The sequence below is a fragment of the Hippopotamus amphibius genome, chromosome 9 (assembly GCF_030028045.1).
Source record: "Hippopotamus amphibius kiboko isolate mHipAmp2 chromosome 9, mHipAmp2.hap2, whole genome shotgun sequence".
NCBI classification, from domain to species: Eukaryota; Metazoa; Chordata; class Mammalia; order Artiodactyla; family Hippopotamidae; genus Hippopotamus; species Hippopotamus amphibius.
The window spans coordinates 105,652,791-105,676,103 of record NC_080194.1 but is presented as its reverse complement, the minus strand read 5'-3'; the positions used below and the strand labels follow the sequence as shown (position 1 = coordinate 105,676,103).

The 23,313-nt window shown below is 43.3% G+C and overlaps 1 protein-coding gene across 18 annotated transcripts in view; it reads right to left on the bottom strand.

The window, feature by feature from the left end:
* STYXL1 (serine/threonine/tyrosine interacting like 1) overlaps window positions 1-23,313 on the bottom strand; it is a 54,152-nt gene that overhangs the window by 29,740 nt on the left and 1,099 nt on the right. For 3 of the 18 annotated variants that reach the window (XM_057749066.1, XM_057749067.1, XM_057749063.1), the window contains exons 2-5: window positions 22,965-23,132; window positions 13,478-13,581; window positions 1,989-2,050; window positions 1,639-1,736 (exon numbers count right to left, since the gene is read on the bottom strand). The exons of 3 other annotated variants lie outside the window; for them this stretch is intronic. In XM_057749066.1, the coding sequence (XP_057605049.1) occupies window positions 1,639-1,736; window positions 1,989-2,050; window positions 13,478-13,581; window positions 22,965-22,984 (284 nt within the window). In that variant the 5' untranslated portion in view covers window positions 22,985-23,132. Of the gene's footprint in view, window positions 1-1,638; window positions 1,737-1,988; window positions 2,051-13,477; window positions 13,582-22,964; window positions 23,133-23,313 lie in introns of those variants that run through there. 12 more of the 18 variants (XM_057749065.1, XM_057749064.1, XM_057749068.1 and 9 more) reach the window with 9 other exon arrangements.

The following is a 23,313-nucleotide window of genomic DNA, read 5'->3' as shown; positions in this document are numbered from 1 at the left end:
GACCACTGGCTGTAAGATGCACCACCGATTTCATAACAGCTGCAATCAGGAGTATACACAGAAGGAGGGGTGTGCTGACATATACGCTGCTTCAGGCAGGGCGGGGAGCAAGTGGTCCTGGGAAGACCTGAACCAGCGCTCTAAAGCCCAGACCTCCCTCTTGGGCACTGCTACTCTCTGAGTCCCCTGCACGCTGGCTGCACCTTCTCAGACCACGCTGTCCTGAAGCCTGAGTCATGGCCACCAGCAATGCTCAGACTCCCATCCTCCAAAGTCCACCACCAGAGTAGAAGGAGCCGCCTTCTCTAATTCCAATTCTGATTTGCTGTTTTCTTCCCAGGCCAATCACTGTGGCCAGGGTCCGGATCCTATTCTAGGGAGCACCACTAGACTCCCATGATTTAAGCGAAAAAGTGGGGGTGCCAGGCAGAAAAACAACAGACGTTGGCTACATTCACTTTTGGGGGAAAACACTTTGTCACTTTAAGATGCAAGTCAGTTGTAGAATATGTTCCAGTTTCCGAAGTGTTAAAATATGAGGACAAATGTGCACCTTAGAACCCAGGAAACGTGGCAAGGCAAGGTTGTGGAGGTGTCAAGGGAGAGTGGAAGCGCGCCGGGACGAGGCTGGAGAGGGAGGTTGGAACCAGGTCTGGTGTGTGAACCCCGACTTGGGGGCTGTGTGTCCTGCTGGTGCTGGGGTTCCCTGAAGGCCTGTAACCTGCTGGCCAGAAAGGAAAGGAGGGTAGGTGTGAGGTGTCAGCCTGGCTGAGGGGCTCTGAGGGGCTGAAGCAGAGGGAATGTCTCTTTTCCGGAGCTGGGGGTGCTGCCAGAATCAAAGGAACATGAAGATTTGAGAGATGAGTTGGAAGCTGAAGGCCATGCAGGATGAAGGGGCTCTGAATTGGCTGCAAAATGCCAAGAAAGGCCTGAAATGAAGAGCCAGAGTATGGAGCAGGAGAACTGAAAATCCAGGGAGGAAGAAAAGCAGATAATGACACACTAGGGTGGGGGAAGGGAGGTGTTAGGAGCAAGCTTATCCCAGAGAAATCCTTGAGGCAGGGCACAGGCTCCCTGGAGAGTTCTGTGTGGGACGGGCCAGAGGTGGAGTGAGCAGCAGCACGGCAGCAGTGGGAACAGGGAGAAGGGGGGATTTTGTAAGACAGAATTTTGGAACTAAAACTGACAGGATGGCTAACCGCATGTAGACAGCTGAAGCTGTAAGCTCGGGTGAAATCTCTGAGCAAGAAAGTATACTGACCAGCAGATACACAAGAACAGAGTGGTGGTTTCCTTCAGGCGGCAGCAGGAGAAAATGAAGCTAAACCAAAGAGATAGGGAAGAAACCAGGGAAGCAAGGGAGAACCTGGAAGTCAAGAGCAGAGAATGTGGTCAGGACTGCAGGGGTCAGAGGTGGAGCCCAAGCGAAGGCTGCCACGCTCAGCAGGGACTGGAGAGAGAAGACTCCCCACGGGGCTGGAGGGAAGGGCCTCACTGCAGGAGGGGGGCTGGTGACCGCCTGCAGGGCGCCGTCACTATAAAAGCTGGACCTGGGAAAGGAAGTCAGGAAGGAAAAGGAAGGGAGGGGAGGGGCAGGGCTTCCGCCTCTGGGCTGTACGAACTATTGCTATGGCTTACTGTCTGCTCCCCGAGGAGAAGAGATGCCCCACGCGGGCAGGGACAGTGGATGAAGGGCACCTTGTATTCTGCTGTATCCCCAGGGTCTGGAACATTACCTGGCACGTCAAGGAATTAAATCAACATTTGTGTAATGAAACTGTTGACCACGGGGGGCAGTGGGGAGAACTTAGGGAGTATGTGACAGTGTAGGAGACCCTCGCGGTGGACACACAGGGGTAGTCCTGCCTCTGCTGCCCACCGTGTCCAGTAGCAGGTGCCACCCCCTGGACCTCGGGTACAATCTCCCATTCTCCCCACCCTCCTGTAAGGTAGCCAGTCTGCCCCAGATTCTGACTCTGCCAATATACCTTCTTTACAAGAAGGGCTGTAATCACGTGGCTTTCATCATACTCCCGTTTGGAACGCACATCTGAAAAGGAAAAGTATTTAACCAATAACTGCATTTGCAAAGGAACACATGACCAAACTAAAGCACTTACATGAGCATTAAACATATTTGTTTGGCAGTTAGGCCATAGCTGTCATCAGTTTATAATTCAAGGCATGTAGCTGTCCTATTCTAGGCAGCCCGCACTCCTCCCCTGCCCCTCACACCCACGCCCACACATCCCCATAAAGAATGGTGAGACTCGGCATCTATGACTCAGGGGGGTTCTCTCTGAGGTCCAAAAAAGCAGGGAGGGGAGAAATCAAAGTCAGGGTGGCCTCATATTAAATGCCCCATGGAATTTTAGACCCAAATTCAGACTCTAGAACCTAGGAGTTGAGGTTCTAATGCCCCTGTGAGGACAGAAGCTGTGGTATTGATGTCCTCTAAGTTGGGAAGAATATGGAACATAAATCCTAAAAAAGAATAGTTATGCATAAATCTTAAAAAGGACTGTTATCCAGAATACACCAAGGATTCTTTAAATACGAGAAAACCACCAACTCAATTTTAAAATGGGCAAAAGATATGAAAAGACACCCCCTACCAAAGATAAACAGATGGTAAATAAGCATAAGAAAAGATGCTCCACATCATATGTCATCAAGGAAACGCAAAACTGAAACAACGAGGTACCACTACACGTCTATTAGAATGGCAAAAATTCAAAACACAGAACACCAAACGCTGGTGAGGATGTAGAGCAACAGGAACTGTCATTTGTTGCGGGTGGGAATGCAAAATGGTACAGCCATTTCGGAAGACAGTTTGGCAGTTTTCAATAAAACTAAACATGCTCTTAACAGCAGTTGTGCTCCTTGGTATTTACTCAAATGAGCTGAAAATGTATGACCACAGATGCTTATAGCAGCTTTTTCATAACTGCCAAAACCTGAGAGCAGTCAATATGTCCTTAAGTAGGTGAATGGATAAATAAACTGTGGTACATCCAAACAATGGAATAGTAATGAAACTAAAAATAAAAGAGCTATCAAGTCATGAAAAGATATGGAGGAACGTTAAATGCATATATAAGTGACAGAGGCCAATCTGAAAAGGCTTTATACTGTCTAATTCCAACTATATGACACTCTAGAAAAGGCAAGACTGTAAAGATCAGTGGCTGCCAGGGGTTAGTGATGGGCAGGCAGAACATACAGGATTTTTAGGTCAGGGAAACTGTTCTGTGTGATACGATACTGATGGACATATGTCATTATATATTTGTCAAAAACCTGTAGAATGTATCAATGCCTCAACCCTAACGTAAACAGTGAGCTTTGGGGGATAATGACATGACAATGGAAGTTCATCAGCCGTGACAAATATGCCACTCCGGCACAGGATGCTGATAGTTGAGGAGGCTGTACCTGTGGGGGTCAGGGGCTATACAGGAACTCTCTGTACTTTCTGTTCAATTTTTCTGTGAACCTAAAACGTTTCTAAAAAGTAACATCTATTTTTTTTAAAGACATAAGAAAGCACTAACCACAAAAGAAACTATTGATAAACCTAATCTTATTAAAATTAAAAACGTCTCTTTTCATTAAAATACAGCATTAAGAAAGTAAAAGGGCAAGCCAGAGACTAAGAGAAAATATCTCTAATTTAAATAACAAAATCTTGCATCCAGAATTTATTTAAAAACCTATAAGATCAATGAGGGGAAAAACTTCAGACATCTGAAGGTATCTTTATCTAAAGGTATCTGTATTATAAGACACCTTCAGGAACAGCTCAAGACCACAGCCCTAAGCTAACTCCAGCCTCTGTAGAGTGCCTGTCTGAGGAAACTCAAGGCTGTCCAAGAACTTACTGTTTGTTCCAGCCAACACCTGAAGATAGGGCCCCTGTCTCCCAGCCTCTGTGGAAGGTAAGAGCCTAGCTTTGCTAAGCACCAGTTAGCCAAACCCCTTCAGTTTCACACGGTCCAACTCCCATCCACTTTTTGTAGTTTTTTGCTTCCCTGACTAAGACCCACTCATCCCCCTCCCTACTCCCTCACTCTCCCTTTAAAAGGCCCAGTTGCCTCTGTGAAAATTGAGGTGGAGTTCATACTGGACTCTTCCCTATCGCAATAGTACACGACCGATTAAACTCTGTCTTCACCACTCCAACTAGCGTCTGGCTGTTTAACATGATTTAACAACAAAAATAAACAAACTGAAGTATAACTACATACAACATAACTGAATCTTAATCATATAATCTTGAGCAAAGGAAGTCAGACATGGTCTATATGACCTAAAAACAAGTGAAACTGAGTGTAGTATATTATAAGCTTGTTTCACTCAAATATAGATGCAAAAATCTGAAATGAATAGAAAGCTAAATCTAACAATGTTCACAAAAAATAATATATCATGATCTAGTAGGAACTATGTCATACTAGAAAATCACACCAGAAAATCTTTAAGATATTAAAGGAGAAAAATGGTTTGTTCATTTTAACAGATGAAGAAAATTTTCAATTCATATCATGAAAAAAATTCTTAGTACGTTAGGTATATATGGTAACTTCCTTAACCTGGTGGGTAAGTTACTAAATATCTACAGCAAACATCATACTGATTGACAAAGCGAGAAACAGGACAAAATGCTCAGTATCACTGTAAAAGAGAACAAACCTGACTCCATATTGGATCTATTCCTATATCTCTAACCTTTGTGCTCTCTTGCCTGTGCTTAGTCATGCTGGCTCTACATCTTCATAAAGGAATGCTGCCTATAGCCTGAAATAAATAAATACACACACACACACACACACACACACACAAACACACACACACATAATAGCCCTTTCTCAAGGTTCTGACTCCCAGACTTGATCTTTAAAAGGTATAGGACTTCCTAGGTGGCAGAGTGGTAAAGAATCCGCCTGCCAATGCAGGGGACACGGGTTCGAGCCCTGCCCTGGGAAGATTCCACATGCCATGGAGCAACTAAGCCCGTGTGCCACAACTATAAAAAAATAAAATTAAATTAAATTAAAAAATAAAAAAAAAAATAAAAGGTATAACATTTGTCTTGTTGGAGGTTTACAGGAACATTGTGACCAGAGCTATGAGGACAGCTGCAAGAACGAAGGATGATGACATCCCCTCTGGACTCTGGCCAGCACCAAGAAGTTTGCAATAACCAGCCACACCCCCTCTCCTTTTAGTATAAAAGGGGCCTGAATTCTAACTCAGGTAGGATGGGTCTTTGGGACACTAGTCCACTATCTTCTCAGTCTGCTGGTTTTCTAAATAAAATCAGTATTCCTGCCCCAACACCTTATCTCTTGATTTACTGGCCTGTCGTGCAGTGAGCAGTATGAGCTTGGACTTGGTATCATCACTGTTCCTTTTTAATATTGTACTGGAGGGCAAAGGGCATAGAAATGTAGTGAGATAAGGAAAAAACAAGTGTAAGAATTGAAACAAGAAATAAAACTTTCATTATAAGCAGATAAATGATTGCTTTATATAAAATCCAAAAGAATCACAAACAATTAGAGTTAGTAGAAGACTACATCAAGGTTGCTTGATACAATATAAATATATTTTGAAAATCAATAATGGTCTGAAAGTGGAGAAAAAAAGAGAATGTTTTAAAGGAGAAAAAGGCTCGTAGTAATGCCTCTATGATCCAAGCGTCAACCAAAACTTGCAAATCAGCAACAGAGACTAAAGAGAAGGATATACACACAGGCAATGACTCAGAAAAATCCTGTAAAATCAAGAAAAACTACAAGAAAACAGACACTGAAGCCCATTCCATAAATGATCCTGTGAATGATGAAGAACCTATGGCAAAAAAGAAAAAGATTTCTACCAAAATAGTCAGGAAGTGCCAAAGGGTGACAGCAAAGTAGAGGAGAATAAAAAGGAAAATATCTCCATGAAAAAAAGTAAAATAACTCTGAAAAGTAAATCAAGTTAAAAAAGCAGCAAGACTGATGAGAAAGGGACTGCTTGGGTGGGAGGGGGCTGCTCTGGTGAAACCGACTCCTATAGATCTTCCTCTTTGCATGGGGCCAATTCCCAAAAAAGTCTCCTTCCCAAGAAGATAATAAAAAGGAAAAGTCCAACATGTAGAGTGAATCTAAAGTAAAATGCAGCATTTTTAGGAAAGTGCAGGTGCACAGGATCTCTTACCACCATCACCACTGCCACCAAAGGAAAACTTAAAAGGAGTCAAAAGACCAAAAATTACTCTCTGAAAGGAAGAAAATATGCTACCCTTCAGAAAGTAGCGGCAGAAGGGGCAGTTAAGAGTCTAGCTGGTTTTGCTGTCAGTATAAAGGAATCTACTGGTACTTCATCCCCTGAATAAAACCTGAATATGCCAGAGGGTGAAATTTCAGATAGTTAACATCAGGCTGACACTATGCTCTGTAAAATAGAAAATGATCAGAACACAACAGAGAATATCCCTGGTAAAAACTCAGCAGTTAGAGTACCAGTTTCACCACTGCTTCTTCTCCCACCAATAGGAAAATGTGGAGCAGTGTCTAAAACTATACTGGCATCACCTCCTGTTACCATGTCAATAGATGAGTCTCAGGATACTGATGAAGATGCATGCATCCACAGTCATGATGGAGGTGACCTAAGTGACAACATGTCAGAGAACAGTAATGATTCTGGACTTCATAGGGCTCAGCCAGTTCCATAAGAAACTAGTAGAAGAAATGCGAAGGAGGTCTTGGAAGTCTAAGGGGCTGAGGGAGATTTTGTTTGTATCTTCTGTGCTCCTTCTTTTAGAAAAGAAAAAGATCACAGCAAACACTTCAATCACCCTTTGGTTAGTATACACTTCCTTGAAAAAGCAGCTAAAGGGAGGAGTAATTAAACTTTGGACAAGGTTTCAGTTCCTAGTTTGTAAAATCTATTACATTTTATGTTTATTCACAGTAATAGACAATCTTTTATTTTGAAAATTTCCTTGATAGTTTCTGACATTGATTTTTAAGTGATACTCTCTTCCTTAGGATTTTACATATACCTATTGATTGTTGCATAAATTTTAGCAAATCCAAGGGATTTAGTATACTAAACCATCAGACACCTAATCTGTTAGCTCATGTGTTTAACTGAAATGGGAAGGCCAAGATGGCATTCTATTGCCTTGTGTAGCTACAACTTGTTTTTCCCCATGTCTGTCTTTTCCTGTTTCACTTGAGCTTATTCTCAGTTCCATGTTTAGCTCTATAAAAACTGGCATACTTAATAGCAAATTACTTGAAGAATTTGCCTGCTTTATATAATTTTAGCACTTAAAAAAAAGTTAGGGACTTCCCTGGTAGTCCAGTGGTAAAGAATCTGCCTTCCAGTGCAGGGGATGCAGGCCGCAAGGCAACTAAGCTCACGTGCCACAACTACTGAGCTCACGCGCCTCAACAAGAGAGCCCAGGTGCCGCAAACTACAGCGTCCATGCACTCCGAAGCCCTCACACCACAACTAGAGAGAGAAAACCCACATGCCACAACTAGAGAGAAACCCACATGGTGCAATGGAAGATCCTGTGTGCTGCAACTAAGACCGGACATACCTAAGAAAATAAATTTTCAAAAAAAATTTTTAGAGTTGATAAAAGCTTCAATTTAAATTGAAGTGAATGTAAACCAAAGTGTGAGAAATGGAGACCTGATTGAAATAAAAAGGTGTTTATTGGGGCTGTGTTAGGATGGCAGCCCAAGATACATTGATTCAAGAAGCACTTGCATTGTGTTCCACCAGATTACAACATGGGGGAGGTTTATAAAGGGCAAAAAAACCTCACAAGGTTACATACACTGTTAGTCAAGAATTAGCATTGGAGCTGGCAAGAAGTAAGGGTGCTTGTTAAACAAGGATGGGTTGGGGATTGAGATGATTACATAGATTTGGGGGAAATTTGTGGGGGAAGCGGGGGCTCAGACTTTGAGACTACAAGGTTGCACCCAGCATCTGCTGGCTGATATTGTTTTGAAAATGGCTGGTGGTACCCTTGAGTTTTATACAGTTCAGAAAATTCAAGTTCTCAGTGATAGGAACATGTCTGAAACCACATCTACAGTGGCCACCCAGCTCCATTTTGGATGCCTGAACAATAGATACTCCATTTTGACTTTTAAATGATCTTAAATATGTCATCAAATAGTTTTTCCAACAACTGACATTGTATCAGTCCAAGCATTTGCTTCCTGAGTTTTGATCAATATTTCCTATTTGGGTACATTAATCACCATAAAAACAGTGATTCTGATGCATTTTTGCTGTTGTTGCTGCTATAATAGTTTGAGATGTTGCATACTGTTGTAGTTTTAACCTAATGCAGTTTTTTCTAGAAATAACATGTGTTGAACAGTCACACTTTATACCTATATACACGTGTTTATTCTGGTCTCTTTGGAGGAATGCTTTTAGCCTTATTTGCAAAAGGTCAGTTTTCTTTGCTGCAGTTGTCTTTTGTAGAACATTAGTGTGTGCAAATTTGAGCAACAAAACACAAAATGTGCAAGTTCAATCCGCTGAATTTGATTTTCACATCTTTTCTCTATGCCAGAGTCTCTATTTTGTATGCTACCTATTTTGAATGGATGTAGTAAATTCACAGCTCTCAGCTTTTATTTTGCAATAAATCAACCCCTAGGCTCTATAGTGAAAGAATTTTCATCTCAAAATACCAGCCATCAGTAATTTTTTTCTTTTCAGCCTGTTTTGGTACAGTTGCTTTCTAAATGACAGTGTTAAATCATATATTTGAGAAAAACCTTTTTCCATAGATGGTTGGTGTCCATATGGCTGCTCAACTGAATAAATAACTCTAAGTGATATTTGGAAACTTCAAACCTGGAATGAGGACCCATGATTATTCCTTCAAATTGTACAGAATCTCACTTGTATACGTAACAGCTACCTATGGCTTCAGAATCTCACAACAAACTCAGGAAGAAAGAGACGGAATGAGTGCTGGCAGACAGCTGCAACTTCCTATGAACACAATGAAAAACACTGGCAAAACTCAAGTACATTCTAGATTAAAAATCCACACTTTCCCAGGGATCTCCTCAAACTGTCCTGGCTGTACCACTGAGACAGGCTGGGATCTGGGACTCTTTGCTGCAGTGCTTGCTCCTGGACAAAAGTCACCTCCAGCAACAAAATACAAAGAAACTATAAGATACTAAAAATAACTGCATGCATGTCCAGTTGGGGAAAATCCAAACAACAAGATACAGTAAGACCAAAAACCCAACTGCTACTTTTGAGGAGTTGGGAGAAAAGCAGGGTACTACACATTCACTCTGCACACAGCACTACCAAGAGGGTGGGCAGACCACCTTATTATTACAATTCAAATATATACTCTCCTACTAACAGAGGTGGCACAAGGCAGAATTATAAGCCAAATATAATATGGGCACTGAGGCTTTTCCCTTGTCTGTAGCCTCCCCAATCTGTTACCCTGAAAGGGCCTTTCCCACATCTAATTACCCAATAGCTGCTCTCAGGAAAGGATCTTATCCACTACTCCTTGGGAATAGAACACTTAGAAATTCAGTGTATCATTTATTGTCTTGAAAAACGATAAACCTCTTGAAATTCATGACCTGGATATCTATTCATTCTCAGAGGAAATTTTCATGTTTTTACTAAAATCTAAATGTTTTAAACTGAAAATAAAAAAGCCCTGAACCTGAAGGATTCACTGGTGAATTCTACCCAACATTTAAAGAAGAATTAATATCAATCCTTCTCGGACTTTTCCAAAAAAATGAAAGAGAAGGGAACACTTCCTAACTCATCGTATGAGGCCAGCATGACCCTGATACCAAAGTCAGATAAAGACACAGCAAGAAAACTACAGATCAATATTCCTTATAAACACTGATGCAAAAATCCTCAACAAAATGCTAGCAAACCACATTCAGCAGGTTTATATACCATGATCAAGTGGAGTTTATTCCTGGAAGGCAAGAATGGCTCAACATTCAAAAATCAATTTAACTTATCACTTCAAATGAATGAAGGAGGAAAATGATTATCTCAATCAATGCAGAAAAAGTATGAAAAAAATTCAACAAAAAGATAAAAACACTTGGCAAACTAGGAATAGAAGGAAGTTACCTGAACATAGTAAAAAAAAAAAAAAAATATGAAAGACCAACAGCAAACATTATACTCGATGGTGAAAGACTGAAAACTCTTCTCTAAGCAATAAGACAAGGATGCCCACTTTCACTACTTCTGTTCAACAGAGTTGTGGAAGTCCTAGACAGAGCAATTAAGCAAGAAAAAAAAAAGGCATCTAAATTGGTAAGGAAGAAGTAAAATCATCTAAGTTCATAGAAGATGTGATCTTATATGTAAAAAAGTCTAAAGATTCCACATACAAAAAACCTGTTAGAACTAATAAATGAATTCAGCAGAGCTGCAGGATAGAAAAATCAACACAGATAAATCAGTTGTATAGTTGACCCTTGAACAACATGAGTTTGAACTGCACAGGTCCACTTACATGCAAATATTTTTAAATAGTAAATACTACAGTACTAAACGGTCCACAGTTGGTTGAATCCACAAATGTAGAGGAACCACAGACACAGAAAGCTGACTATAAGTCATGTACAGGTTAATCCCCATGTTGTTCAAGGGTCAATTGTATTTCTATATACTAGCAATGAACGATCTGAAAAGAAAATTGCCAATTCCATTTTCAATAGCATCAAAGAGAATAAGATACTTGGGAATAAAATTTAACGAAGGACATAAAAGATTTGTACCCTGAAAACTACAAAATGTTGCTGAAAGAAATTAGAGGCAAATAAATTTTTAAAAATATTCTGTGTTCACAAACTGGAAGATTTAACATTGTTAAGATGTCAATACTACCCAAAGCAATCTACAGATTCAATGCAATCCCATCAATATTCCAATGACGTTTTTTGCAGAAATAGAAAAATCTATTCAAAATTCATATGGAGTCCCAAGGGACCATGAACAAGACAGTCTTTTCAACAAATGCTGCTGGGAAAACTGGATATCCACATTCAAAAGAATGAAATTGGGGACTTCCTAGGTGGCGCAGTGGTTAAGAATCCACCTGCCAATGCAGAGGACACTGGTTCAATCCCTGCTCCAGGAAGATCTCACATACCGCGGAGTAACTTAAGCCCATGAGCCACAACTATTGAGCCTGTGTTCCACAACTACTGAAGCCCATGCGCCTAGAGCCTGGGCTCCGCAAGAAGAGAAGCCACGGCAATGAGGAGCCTGTGCACCACAACAAAGAGTAGCCCCTACTCGCAGCAACTAGAGAAAGCCCATGTGCAGCAATGAAGACCCAACATAGCCAATTAATTAATTTTTTAAAATGAAATTGGACCCTTCTCTAAACATCCACATACAAAAATCAACTCAAAATGGATCTAAATGTAAGGCCTAAAAGTATAAAAATTGTGGAAGAAAACATAGGGCAAAAGCCTCATGACATTGGATTTGGCAACAATTTTCTAGACATGACACCAAAGGTATAAGCAACAAAAGAAGAGACAGACAAATTGAACTTCATGAAAAATTTTAAATGTTGCACATCAAAAGACAGTATCAACAGAGTAAAAAGGTAATCCATGGAGGGGAAAAATTATTTACAAGTCATATTTTATAAGAGATTAATACCCAGAATATATAGAGAACTCCTAAAACTCAACAACAGCAACAAAACAACCCATTTCAAAAATAGGCAAAGAACTTGAATAGACATTTCTCCAAAGAAGATATACAAATGGCCAATAAGCACATGACAAGATGCTCAACGTCACTAACCATTAGGGAAATGCAAATCAGAACTACAATGAGATACCACCTCACAACCATTAGGATGGTTACTAAAAAAGTAAAAAATAAAAACTCAGAAAAATAACAATGTTGACAAGGATGTAGAAAAACTGGAACCCTGTGCACTATTGATACAAGTGTAAAATGATACAGCTGCAATGGTGGTTCCTCAAAAAATTAAAAACAGGATTACAACATGATCCAGTAATTCCACTTCTGGGTATATACTCAAAAGAATTGAAAGCAGGGTCTCAAAGAGATATGTTCATAGCACCATCATTTGAAACAGCTGAAAGGTGGAAGCAACCCAAGTGTCCATCAACAGATGCGGTATATACATACAATGGAATATTATTCAGCCTTAAAAAAAAAAAAGGAAATCCTGACACATCCTACAACATGGATGAACCTGCAGGACATTATGCCAAGTGAAATAAGCCAGTCACAAAAAAACAAATACTATACAATTCCACTTATATGAGGCACCTGGAATAGTCAACATCAGAGACACAAAGCAGAATGGTGGTTGCCAGAGTTGCAGAGAGGAGGGAATGGGGATTTATGGTTTGACGGGTATAGGGTTTCAGTTTTACAAGATGGAAAGAGCTAGGAGATGATGGTGGTGATATACTCCCCAAACTAGACATTTAAAAGTGGTTAAGATGGTAAATTTTATGTGTATTTTAATCACAATTTTTTTCACCTGCAGGGAAAAACATCATAATACAAGTTCACGCCAATCAGCAAAATTTTTAAAGGATGACGAAACCAGGCATTGCTAGGTATGTTTCTTACATCATTGATTGGAGTATAAAATTGATACAATGTCTTTGGAGGGCAATTTGACAATAATGTAGTGAAGCTGAATGTGCAACTTGGCAATTCCATTTCTGAAAAAATGGAAAAAATATATCCTGAAAAAATTCTTGCACATGAATAGGGAGAGAGGTACAAAGCTGTTTGCTGCAGCACTGTTCATAACAGCAACACAATGCAAGCAACACATCACGATCAATTAGGAATGGACATATATTGCAAATACCAGTTAAAATAAACTAGATCTTCATATATAGACATGGGGGAAACATCAAAAATAAAATTTTAAGAAAAGAAAGTTGCAGACTCACTGTACATTATGATACTATTTATGTAAATGTTTGAACTGTACATTACTCTGGGATGCCTGCCTATGCAGTAAACATGTAAAAATAACAGAAGTAGTCATCTTTGGGGAGGGAAGGGAATAGGGTCAGGATGGGGTACAGAAGAGGGGTTTATCTGTGTGTGTAACTTTCTATTATGTTAAATCTGAACAGTGGGTACATAAGTGTTTATGTGTACTGCTATGTGTTTGTTAGATGTTTAAAATATTTCACTAAAAACAATAGTAAGAGGACTCAAACGTGAGTCTTCCAGGAACTTCTAGATTTATTTAATCTGAGAATATTCCTAGTCATGTTACAGTTAATAGCAGCATTTTGAGCTATGCCTAATGAGTTTAAGAGTTTTCTAAAGTAACTTATCACCCTTCACCAAAGGTTGTTAATTCATGAAAAATAATCTTTGAAGGACACTGTTCACAACATTTTTTCAAGGACTTACCCAATAGACAGAGATAGTTGGGTTCAGTTAATCTGGATAGCTTTGTGACCTGATTCAAGATGTTGTAAAGTTCTATTGGTTCACACAAAATCAAATGAGTCATCCTACAGGGAAGAATCAATAGTGTAAAAGCTTAGTACATCTTTCTGTTTTAGATGAATGACCACAAAGTAAGATGATTAAACTCCTTCTTAACAGGCCTTCAAACAAAGGCATGGAATTTCATGAAAATAATCATGAAAGTGATCACGGAAACTTCAAAAATTTTTAGTGAAATGTGTGTAGGGGAGACAAACATTGCACACAACATATGTGAACCATATAAATAAAAAGTAGGTTATAAAATAGTCACCAATTCATTCCTTCTTTCAGCAAATAATTACTGAGCACTTACTACATGCCAGACACTGGAAATAACTGGTGAACCAGACCTACCCTCATGAAGATTACAGTCTAGCATGGAATGCAGACATTGGACCTAAAATAAAAAAACCAAATAAAATAACAAACACATTATAAGTGGGAAAAGAGTAGTATAAAAGAGTCAGCACCTAGTGTCCCAGGAGGTGCTAACAGGAGGGCCTCGCCTAGTTGGGGGGATCAGAGCAGGGCTGTCTGAGATGTGATTGCTAAGCTGAGACAGGAGGTTAGGCAAGACTTAGGCAGGTGGAGGAGAGGGAGAGGATAGAGGAGGTAGGAGGGAACTGAGAACAGCAGGGAACTTAGTACCTGAGAGATTTCAAAAGGAGCCTGGTATGGCAACAGTGGAAAGACCCTGGGGAGGCCGACGCAGGCCCCCTTGTGAGGGGCCTTGTAGGCTTATGATAAAGGTCACGGTGGTTTGCGAAAGGCAGAGAATGGCTCACTTGTGTTGACAGAACTCCCCAGCCAGCCTGGGCTCTGGCTCCTGATTGCACGGCTGCTCTTGGGGCACTGGTTCCTGGGCACAACTGTCTCTGGTGCCCCATGGACACTGAGGCAGAAAGCTGGGCCTGGGCAGCAGCTTCCTGCAGGGAGGCTACCTTTTATCTGGGGTGGGGGCTACAAGGAGCAGGCAGCAGACCTCTGAAGGCCAGTCAAGTCCAGGGGTAGCCTTGCTCAAAACAGTTAGGGTCCACTTCAGAATTACCAGTGCTATGCTCCCCAGAAAGGCTAGCCCCTCGACTTGGGTCCTAGAGCCTTCTCACCTTCTCAAGGACTTCAGTCCTCAGCCTCCCCACCAACGTCATCTGTTTCAGTCTCCACATAGATCATTCCTAGCGGCATGCAAACATCCTCTGTACCTGTCGCTGTTCTCCTTTACAGCCAAGACTTCTCAAAAAGGTGGTGTTGACACTGCCTCTACTTCCTCACCTCCAAACTCTAGGTCCAAACCCCTGCTGTGTCACTTGCTATTGGCCGCCTGACTTCAGGGAATAATTAGCCTCTCTGTGCCTCAGTTTCCAACTCTGTAAAATGGGGGTAAAATAGTATTGCCATTTCTATAAAACAAGGATAATAGTACTTGCTGTGTGTGGATTAATGAAATTACACATGTAAGACATTCTGAGCAGGGAGGAAATGTTCAGTAATTGTTAGCTATTGGTACAACCTTCTCCCCTGGAACTTCTAACCCCAAACCACAAACTGCTTTTATCAAGGTTGTCAAAAATACTCATCTTGCCTAACCTGCTAGTCATTTCTTTTTGTGGTCAAACACAGAGCCTCAGTAACCCAGTTCAGTGCTCCTCCTTCCCCAAACACTCTCCACTCCCAGGACACCCCACTCACCAGGCTTCCCTCCTACCTCTCAGAGAGTTCCTGCTATAACTCTCCCCATGAGAACACCCTTGGGTATAGTCACCTCCTTTCTTCTCCATCTACATTCTCACCCTGGGACCTCACTCTCAACCTCAGCACCACTGACATTTGAGGCCAGATAATTCTTTGCGGTGGGGCCGGCCTGTGCATTGTAGGATGTTTAGCAGAATCCCTGGCCTCCACCCAGTAGATGACAGTAGCAACCCCCACCCTCCAATTACAACAACCAATAATGTTTCCAGACTTCACCAAATGTCCCTGGAAGAGGGGCAAAGTCACTGTTAGTTGAGAACCAGCATCTAAGACCTAGAGCCTAGGTGATTCATCGAGTCCCTTGAATACCCCCCTGTATACTAATGACCCCCAAATTATAGCTCCTACTTGACCCCTCCACCGAGCTCCAGGCTCCACTTGGATGCCTGATGGGCACTTCAAATATAACAGGGCCAAAAGAGAATGTTTCAATTCCACGTACCCACACCTCCCATATGTCTTTTAGTCTTCCCTATCTCAACAAACAGCACCACTTAGCCACCTAGTTACTCGAGGTCACATTCCTAATCTCTCTTCCCCTCACATCCAGTCTATTAGCTCTACTACTTAAATATATTCCAAACCCACCTCCAGGGCTAACATCCTAGAGCAAGGTACTAGCATCTCTCTCCTGAGGATGCAATACTTCCCAACTGGGTTTCTGTTTCTTGCTTTCTCCCTAACAGTCTAACCTTCACATGGCAGTCATGGTGATCTTTGCAAAATATGAGTTTGTCTCCCTTTTACCTGCATTATCGCACTCATTCGTTTGCCGTTTTATCATAAGCCTCCTCACAGTGGAATATATGGCTCATGAGGGTTGTGACCTTGCCCCTCTTTTTCACTGCTGTGTCCTCACCTGGTGCCCAGGATTTCCGATGCACACTAGTGCTCAGTAAGCGGGTGCTGAATGAATACATTATTACTTAGTCACCATTCCTGACCTGATACTATATTTCTAGAAGCCATATGCAGATCCTTCCTAACGACCTTCCAACTCGTACCCCAGGCCCTCTGCCTCTGATGGTCCTCACCTCAGGCCTTTTCGGAGGTGGTGAGCACAGGGGAGAGGATGGGTTTTGCATCTAGCCCCACACCTTCATTAAGCCAACCTAAAAGCTGGCTCCCAAGCTATCTGGTCTATGGCTCAGAGCTCAGCCTCACGCTCCCACCCATTTCCCCCATTACAACCTCCATCTCTTTACTCACTAGCCAAGGGATTGTCTCTGGGCTTTCACGTAAAAACCCAGTCCAGCCCCAGCAATCAACTCCTTCAGACATCTCTCCTTCCCAAAGGGGGCACTCTCCCTTGCAAGCAAGAGCTGCCTCACCTGCTGGTAAACCTCAAGAGGACAAACACATTTCTGAACCTAAGGGTGCACTTTGGAGAAAAGACCCAGCCCTATGAGCTGTGATGAGGAGTGCCAGTAGCCCAGGTGGGTGGAGGACTAGACGCAGCTAACAGCCCTTTCAGTGCTACTGCAAATTCCAAAAGGTGTAAGATGTTCTTGGCTCCACCCTTTGGGCCCTAAGAATATTTTGATATTGAGATTTTATATAGAACCATTAAATAAATGTTGATGAGGTTTTGCCAAAAGTATTTTTCTTAGATGAATTCCACTAAGTCAACTTAATCCCTTAGTTAATTTTCTATATTTCACAGTTAACCAATTCCAATTTTTTTCACTTTCAATTTTGTTTAACTGAAATTATTTTTCCCAAGATCAAGTCTTGTTTCCCTGTGAATTTTACAATATTTGATTCTTTATCAGATTTTTATTGTATCAGATTTTACCAAGTATTGTTTCTACCACTGTGAGTTTCACTTGTACTAATTATTTCTACCAAGTCTCATTTTTCTTGGTGATCTATTCAAAACAGTGGAGCCAGGATGGCAAATTTAAGACATCACCCTTGGGCTCTTTCAGCACAGCACAACACAGCACAGCACAGCTCTTCAGGGCATTTAGTGCAATAGCTCTTGCAAGGGTGGTGGGGCAGGCAGGTGAGAAGGGAGGTCAAAGGGAGCACCTTCTGGGGATCTGGCTTTATAGGGTGAGAGGATACCAATCTTCCTATGAACTGACCCATCTGAGAAATCCACACAGTTTTTTGGGTGGCAAGGAACCACCTACTGTCAGGAGAGCAGGGTGCCAGCACAGGCCTTATCTCTGAACACTGGACACTCACCAGCAGGAAGGTTCTTTACCCTCCCTGTGATGACCTGGCCTGAACTTTAAACCAGGGGACTTTGGGGCTCTCTCTCCGGTTCCAGACAGAGTTGGGCTGGCGAGCGCAGCTCCAGTGAAAGACTGTGTCTGTCTTTGGGAAGGGATGTTTCATTAGGGGTCATCATAGCCTGAGACTAAGGGGAAACCAGCCAGATTCAGGCCTTCTTGCCTCCTTATGCCTGACCAATTCCATTCTGACTGATGGCATCACTGTCAGAGGCTGGGCCTGACTCCATCCTTCTCACAGGCATTCCAGGATATTGAGAGCTTGGTCTAGCGCTCAGCCCCAGACAGCCAGGTGGACACAACTGATGGGCATTTGCTTCTGGTCGAAAAGAAGCATCACTCAATGCTCCTGGAGAATTCAGACAGTAAGCTTTACTTTGGGCTCCTGGCTCGGGCTGAGCAGGAACCAGAGGACTGCACAGATATGAGTCAGGGTCCATGGACAACCCCACTACGCCCTGGTTCTCTGTGGAAAACTGAGGCTGTGCCAGGAGGACCCAGGCTTAAATACAGTGACAGGCATGAGTGATCTCACCTGCAAAATGAGGCAATAATATATACTGGAAAGGCTGCAGGAATGTTATGTCGAAACAACGAACATAAATTGCCCAGAACTGAGCCCAGAATAGAGCAGGAGCTTAGGAAACAAATTCCTTTCTTCCTACTTTCTCTCTCTTTTCAATTTCATCTAGGAGCCTCTGATAGCTGCAAGTCCAGTAGACAGAAAGCACTATTCAGAGAATCTCAGGCCAAAGACCAGAGCAGGAGATGGTCAAGTTTATAAGCAGGGGCATCCAGTGATGCTGCCTGAGGGTGAGGCTCCTAAGGGAACTGGTATAGTGTTTCCTCAATCCAGACACCTTCCTTATGGCCTGAACCCCGACAAAGCTAGAGGACATAGCCTTAGGCTTCTGTACCCCCAGAGCTGCAGAGGCTGCAGAAGTGGTCCTGAAACCATCTCTCATTTCAGAAGAGCTCTAGATCCTATGGCTAGTGAGCGCAAATATCTGCAGAGGCCCAGACCCAGCCACCACATCCCTGTCCCTTGTCTATCTTGCCTTCATTCCCATGGCCCCCAACCCAGGCCCACTACACCCCCAAGAGGTACCCTAGTGGTCCTGGGAGGGTAACAGGCCTACCCATGCAGCAATTCACCCCCTTGAAGGTAGAGGCTGGTGAACTGCTACACAACAGCTGTGTGGCCACCATGTCTGGTCTCACCTCCTCCAACTCTGTCTCCAGCACTTGCTTCTCCTCTGCTCGACTGGGCTTGTGCCCCACCCTTCAGCTCCTGACCTGGGTTCTTGGACACGACCAAGCTCTGGACTCAGCTTTGTTCTCACTTCCCTGACCTCTGGCTGGACTGGAGGACTGAAGGCTTTGCTTCCGACTCAGATCTCCCACCATCAGCAACTCTCAGCTCTTGGAAGCCCCTTGCCAGCAGTTTCTTGCTGCCTCTGCTGTCACTAGTCCACCATCCCCTAGTTGCTCTGCTGGCATGTATCTTGGAAGGCCAAATCCTTTGACTTCCAGCGGATACGGGCCACAACTCAAAGTTAAGCGATACATCTTAACACAATTCTGTTTTAAAATTTTATGTCCCCATTTTCCAATATTCTAGAACCCCTAGAGGAAAATAAACTCTCCCGCTGGTGGGAGGATTACCACCTTTCTAATTCTTCATTTTAGCTCCAAGGATCTGAAAGGAAAGATTTAAAATACTTCTTTTGAGGTACGATTTTAGGGTTGAAGAGAAGGTAAGTTAGCATAGAATACGTGCACCTAAGAGCAAAAATCTGATTGCTCGACTGTGGTCTAAGCCTATTGTAAGGAACAAAATGGTCAGTATAAGTGCCCACGTGTAGTTTGTGTGGGGGTGTGGCAAGGAGGATGTCAACGTATTTCTATATTGTGTATAAAAATACACAATGAAGAACAGCAAAATTAACCTATAGTGATAGACATCAGGAAGTAGCTGTCTGGAGGACTGGAGCATAAGGGAACTTTCTGGAATAATGAAAATGTTTCTACAGCCTGTTTTGGGTGGTGGTTACAAGACAGCAAACTGTCAAAACTATCCAACTGCACACTTAAGATCTGTATGCTGTACTGTATGTAAACTAAATGGCAATAATTTTTTTAAATCCCCTGTACAGAACCATGTGTTTATGTGTTCAAGGATATGAACATGCAGGTGTGTGTGTGTGGATGCCAGTCTATGTGTGTGGCCCCACCTGAACTTGGTGTGGGGACTGGGCTGTGAGAAAGCACATGAACTTGGGCACACAGAAAGTACACACCGCAGACCTTCAGCCTGGCCCCCACAGCTGCCAGCGAATCCTTTTCTCACCATTCCTTACTTCCCCAGCAATTCCCCAATGGCTACAACTGTTATCCAAACCTCCTTGCCATGCAGCAACTTCTCTCATTTTCTAGTTCTTGCCTGAGAAGGTTAAAGCCACTAGATGCAAAAGACCCTACCCCACCAACTGCTCCCTGGGTGCCCCTCAAGCTTCTTCCCAAAATCAGAGGGATAAGCATCCTCTGACCTCACCTTTCCCCACCCAATGCTGCTCTCTCTTTTAGCATCTCAAAGCTCTTCACCTCTATTAGCAACTTTCTGATTTCAGATATTCACGAGTCTCAGCTTTCTTGAAGCAGTTCATGAAACCAGAAAGAAACCCCCTAGAATAGCTTGGCTTTGCCTCTGAAGCTTGTGTGAGCATAGAGGCTGGTGGCAGGCCCCTGACTGGAAAAATCTGAGGCTGGCTAGCTATTAGCAAAGCAAGGAGAGGCAGCTGCATTTGAAACGGCCTATGCCCCATGAATTTGTTGGAGTGAAGGATACCTACATGTTTCCTGCAGACCAGATATGGGCCAGGAAGGAGAGAGGGCCAACTAGAAGCCATCTTAAAGGGACTCTGCCCAAGAGGACCACTTGGATGGACAATGGACCAATCTCAGGTACTGGGGGATTCCAGAAAATGGGCTGAGGGAGCAACTGGAAACAGCAAGGGTGAGGTGTAACCACCCAGGTCAAGGGAACTGCAGGTAAGAGAGACCCACAAAAGCACCACATGGGAGTGTCAGCCACAAACTTCCATCAAGCTCAGAGAATTCTTACTAACACCAAATGACAAAGGGGCCTTTTCTGCTCCTAACTTTATTCGTACAACCTGCCTCCACCAACACTGATGGGCCTAAAGCCCCAGTCTTCAGGGATGAGGGGTAGTGAGGAAGTAAGATGGAGACGTGGAGAAGTCAACCACTCTCCGCTCCCAAGGTGGGAGCCTGAAACAAGCTCAAGAGGGGAAGGGGAGAAGCTTTAACATTGAATTCAAGTTCAGAGTTTTGACTATTAATGTGAACTGGACATTCAGGCTTTTGCAACGAGTCTGTCCTGGTGACTAGATGTAATCCAAGGGTAAGCAAAGATTTAAAGGAAGAGTGGGGATGAAGACATGCAGCCATTTTCTGACTGCATTAGGCTTCTTGAATGAGGCTATGCCTGTTCACTGTAACAGTTACACTTGCACAGCAGGGCCTGGTGCCTGGTACAAAGTCAATGCTTAATACAGTAGCTACTCAGAGTGTTATGAACCATCTTGGGATTTAAACAGAAGCAACTAGGAGCTGAATGTGAGTCAAGTGGTTGGGACAGCCCAAGTAGAGGACTTGGGAGGTAGTGATTCCCCGCCGCAGAGACGCTGACAGGGAGCGACCGACTTGGCAGGGATGGGGAGGAGTTCCAGCCCCAGCTGTGGGAGTGAGCATGACAATCTGACTCTAGTTTCTCTCCCATGGCGCCTCAGCTCTCCCCTCTACAGGGATGACTTCAGCCCTGGCCTCTCTCAGGGGTTTCAATCCCATATTTCTTCTTGGAGTAATTCCCCAAGTGTCCACTGGTATTTCTATGTGGACAATGCACCATCACTTCCAATTTAGCCCATCTAAAACAGAGCTCTTTACTTTTTCCCCACCCAGCTCTCCTTCCACACAACCCCTGAAATCCACGTTTCTGTACACATACACTTCTCTCAGGCTGATTTCCCACATCACTTTCATTTGTTTCTTAAACCCGGATGGGCACAAACTCTTATCAATTCTTCCCTCTCCCTCACTGGCTCCACTTATCCATTTCTAAAACCACCATAACTCAGATATTTATCATCTCATAAAATAGCCTCCTGAGCAACCTCCCTGCCCTGCACATTTTTCCCTTGGACTCTAACACACCAAGGTCAGTCTAATCTTCCTCAAATACAGTTCTGGTGGCATTGCAAAAGCCTTTGATAAACACTTGCTTCCCAAGTGATAAAATACAAACTTCTCAGCTAACATTCATAAGTCTTGCACAATCTGGGTTTTCTAGCCTTGTACCTAAAACCACTGAACTCTCCCCAAATTCAGAAACCCACTCTCAGCCTGGTCAGGTGCACAATAAAGAGATGAAAGTACCTGACTGCAAGATGCTTTCAGTTCTAGTGGTAAGATAGAGGGGTAAATAATTAACGAGAGAACACAGTCAGTGATAAGATAGAGGACACTGTTTGTCCTCATGTCCCCACTCTAACAGAAATTATCTGTTTACTGTCCCCTCCTCCAGGTTTTTCTTTGGGCTCTTTTCCCTTTCTTCCTCATCTGAACACTTGAGGAGAAAGTGTTCAGGTGTTTCATCCTCCAAAGTCCGCTCTCACAAAGCCTTCTCTCACATGGTGGGAGCCTTCACCTTCACTCCCAATCTGGGTTAGAAAGACCTCCTTTGTGTTCCCACAACCCCTCATAATTCTCCTAGTGTTGGCCATATGCTAGGAATGCTGCTTGCAATTTACCGGTCTCCCCACCAGACTCTGAGCTCCTTGAAGGCAGAAAATGTGTGGATCTTGTTCATAGTGGAGCACCCAGCTCCAAGACTGGACTGGTACATCTCAGTAGCTCAATAAACAAGTGGGAAGGAGTGAGCAACGAGTAAGCCAGTTATCATGCACTCTCTCCTACGTTCTTCAGCACTCGTGCTAACTGTTCTTTTCACCCCGCTTCCCTGACAATTGTTCCCAGGTAGGCAGTCACTGATGCCCCCACTGGGTTTGTACACTCCTCTAAGGTAACCAACCACCTGCAACACACCCACCTGCCCCACTTGACCCTGAACTTTTTGAGAAGGAATTCTCTGAACGCCCAGAAAACAGTAGTGGGGCAAATGAAGCTTATAAGTATACTGATAAATTTAAATAAATAAAATAAATTTCTTGTGAGTAGAAACCATATCTTCACTTTCTGGGCAGACTCTGAACAAATCCACTTATCTGACCTCGGCCATGGTTTCTTCGTCCCTAAAGCAGAAACAGTGTGGCCGGGTTCACAGCACTGCTGGCGGACCCGAGGGGTAGGGACTGGGTGACTTCGCAGGTCATCACCTGGATACCCGTTTCCTCATCTGTAACGCGGGACTCCTTTGCTGTAAACTCTTAGAAGTGTTTCGCGCCAAGTCGGTGCCCAGGCTCGGCCATTCTTGGTAGTGGTGTCTCTAAAGCTTTGTAAACTCTAATAGAAGGTCCTGGGCACCAGGAGGGACGACGAGTGGACTGGAGGTGTGTGACCGGGGCGGGATGGAGGGGGGCACGGGAGTGAGTGATTAAAGGAGCCCCCATCCTCCACCCCAACCCCGGGACTCACAACTTCCCCTCCCCCTTTCCTTTCCAGAGCTCGGAGCCTCTCCCGCCTCCAGGGACAGGAGGGGTGGGCTTGGGGTGGGCTCAGCTCTGG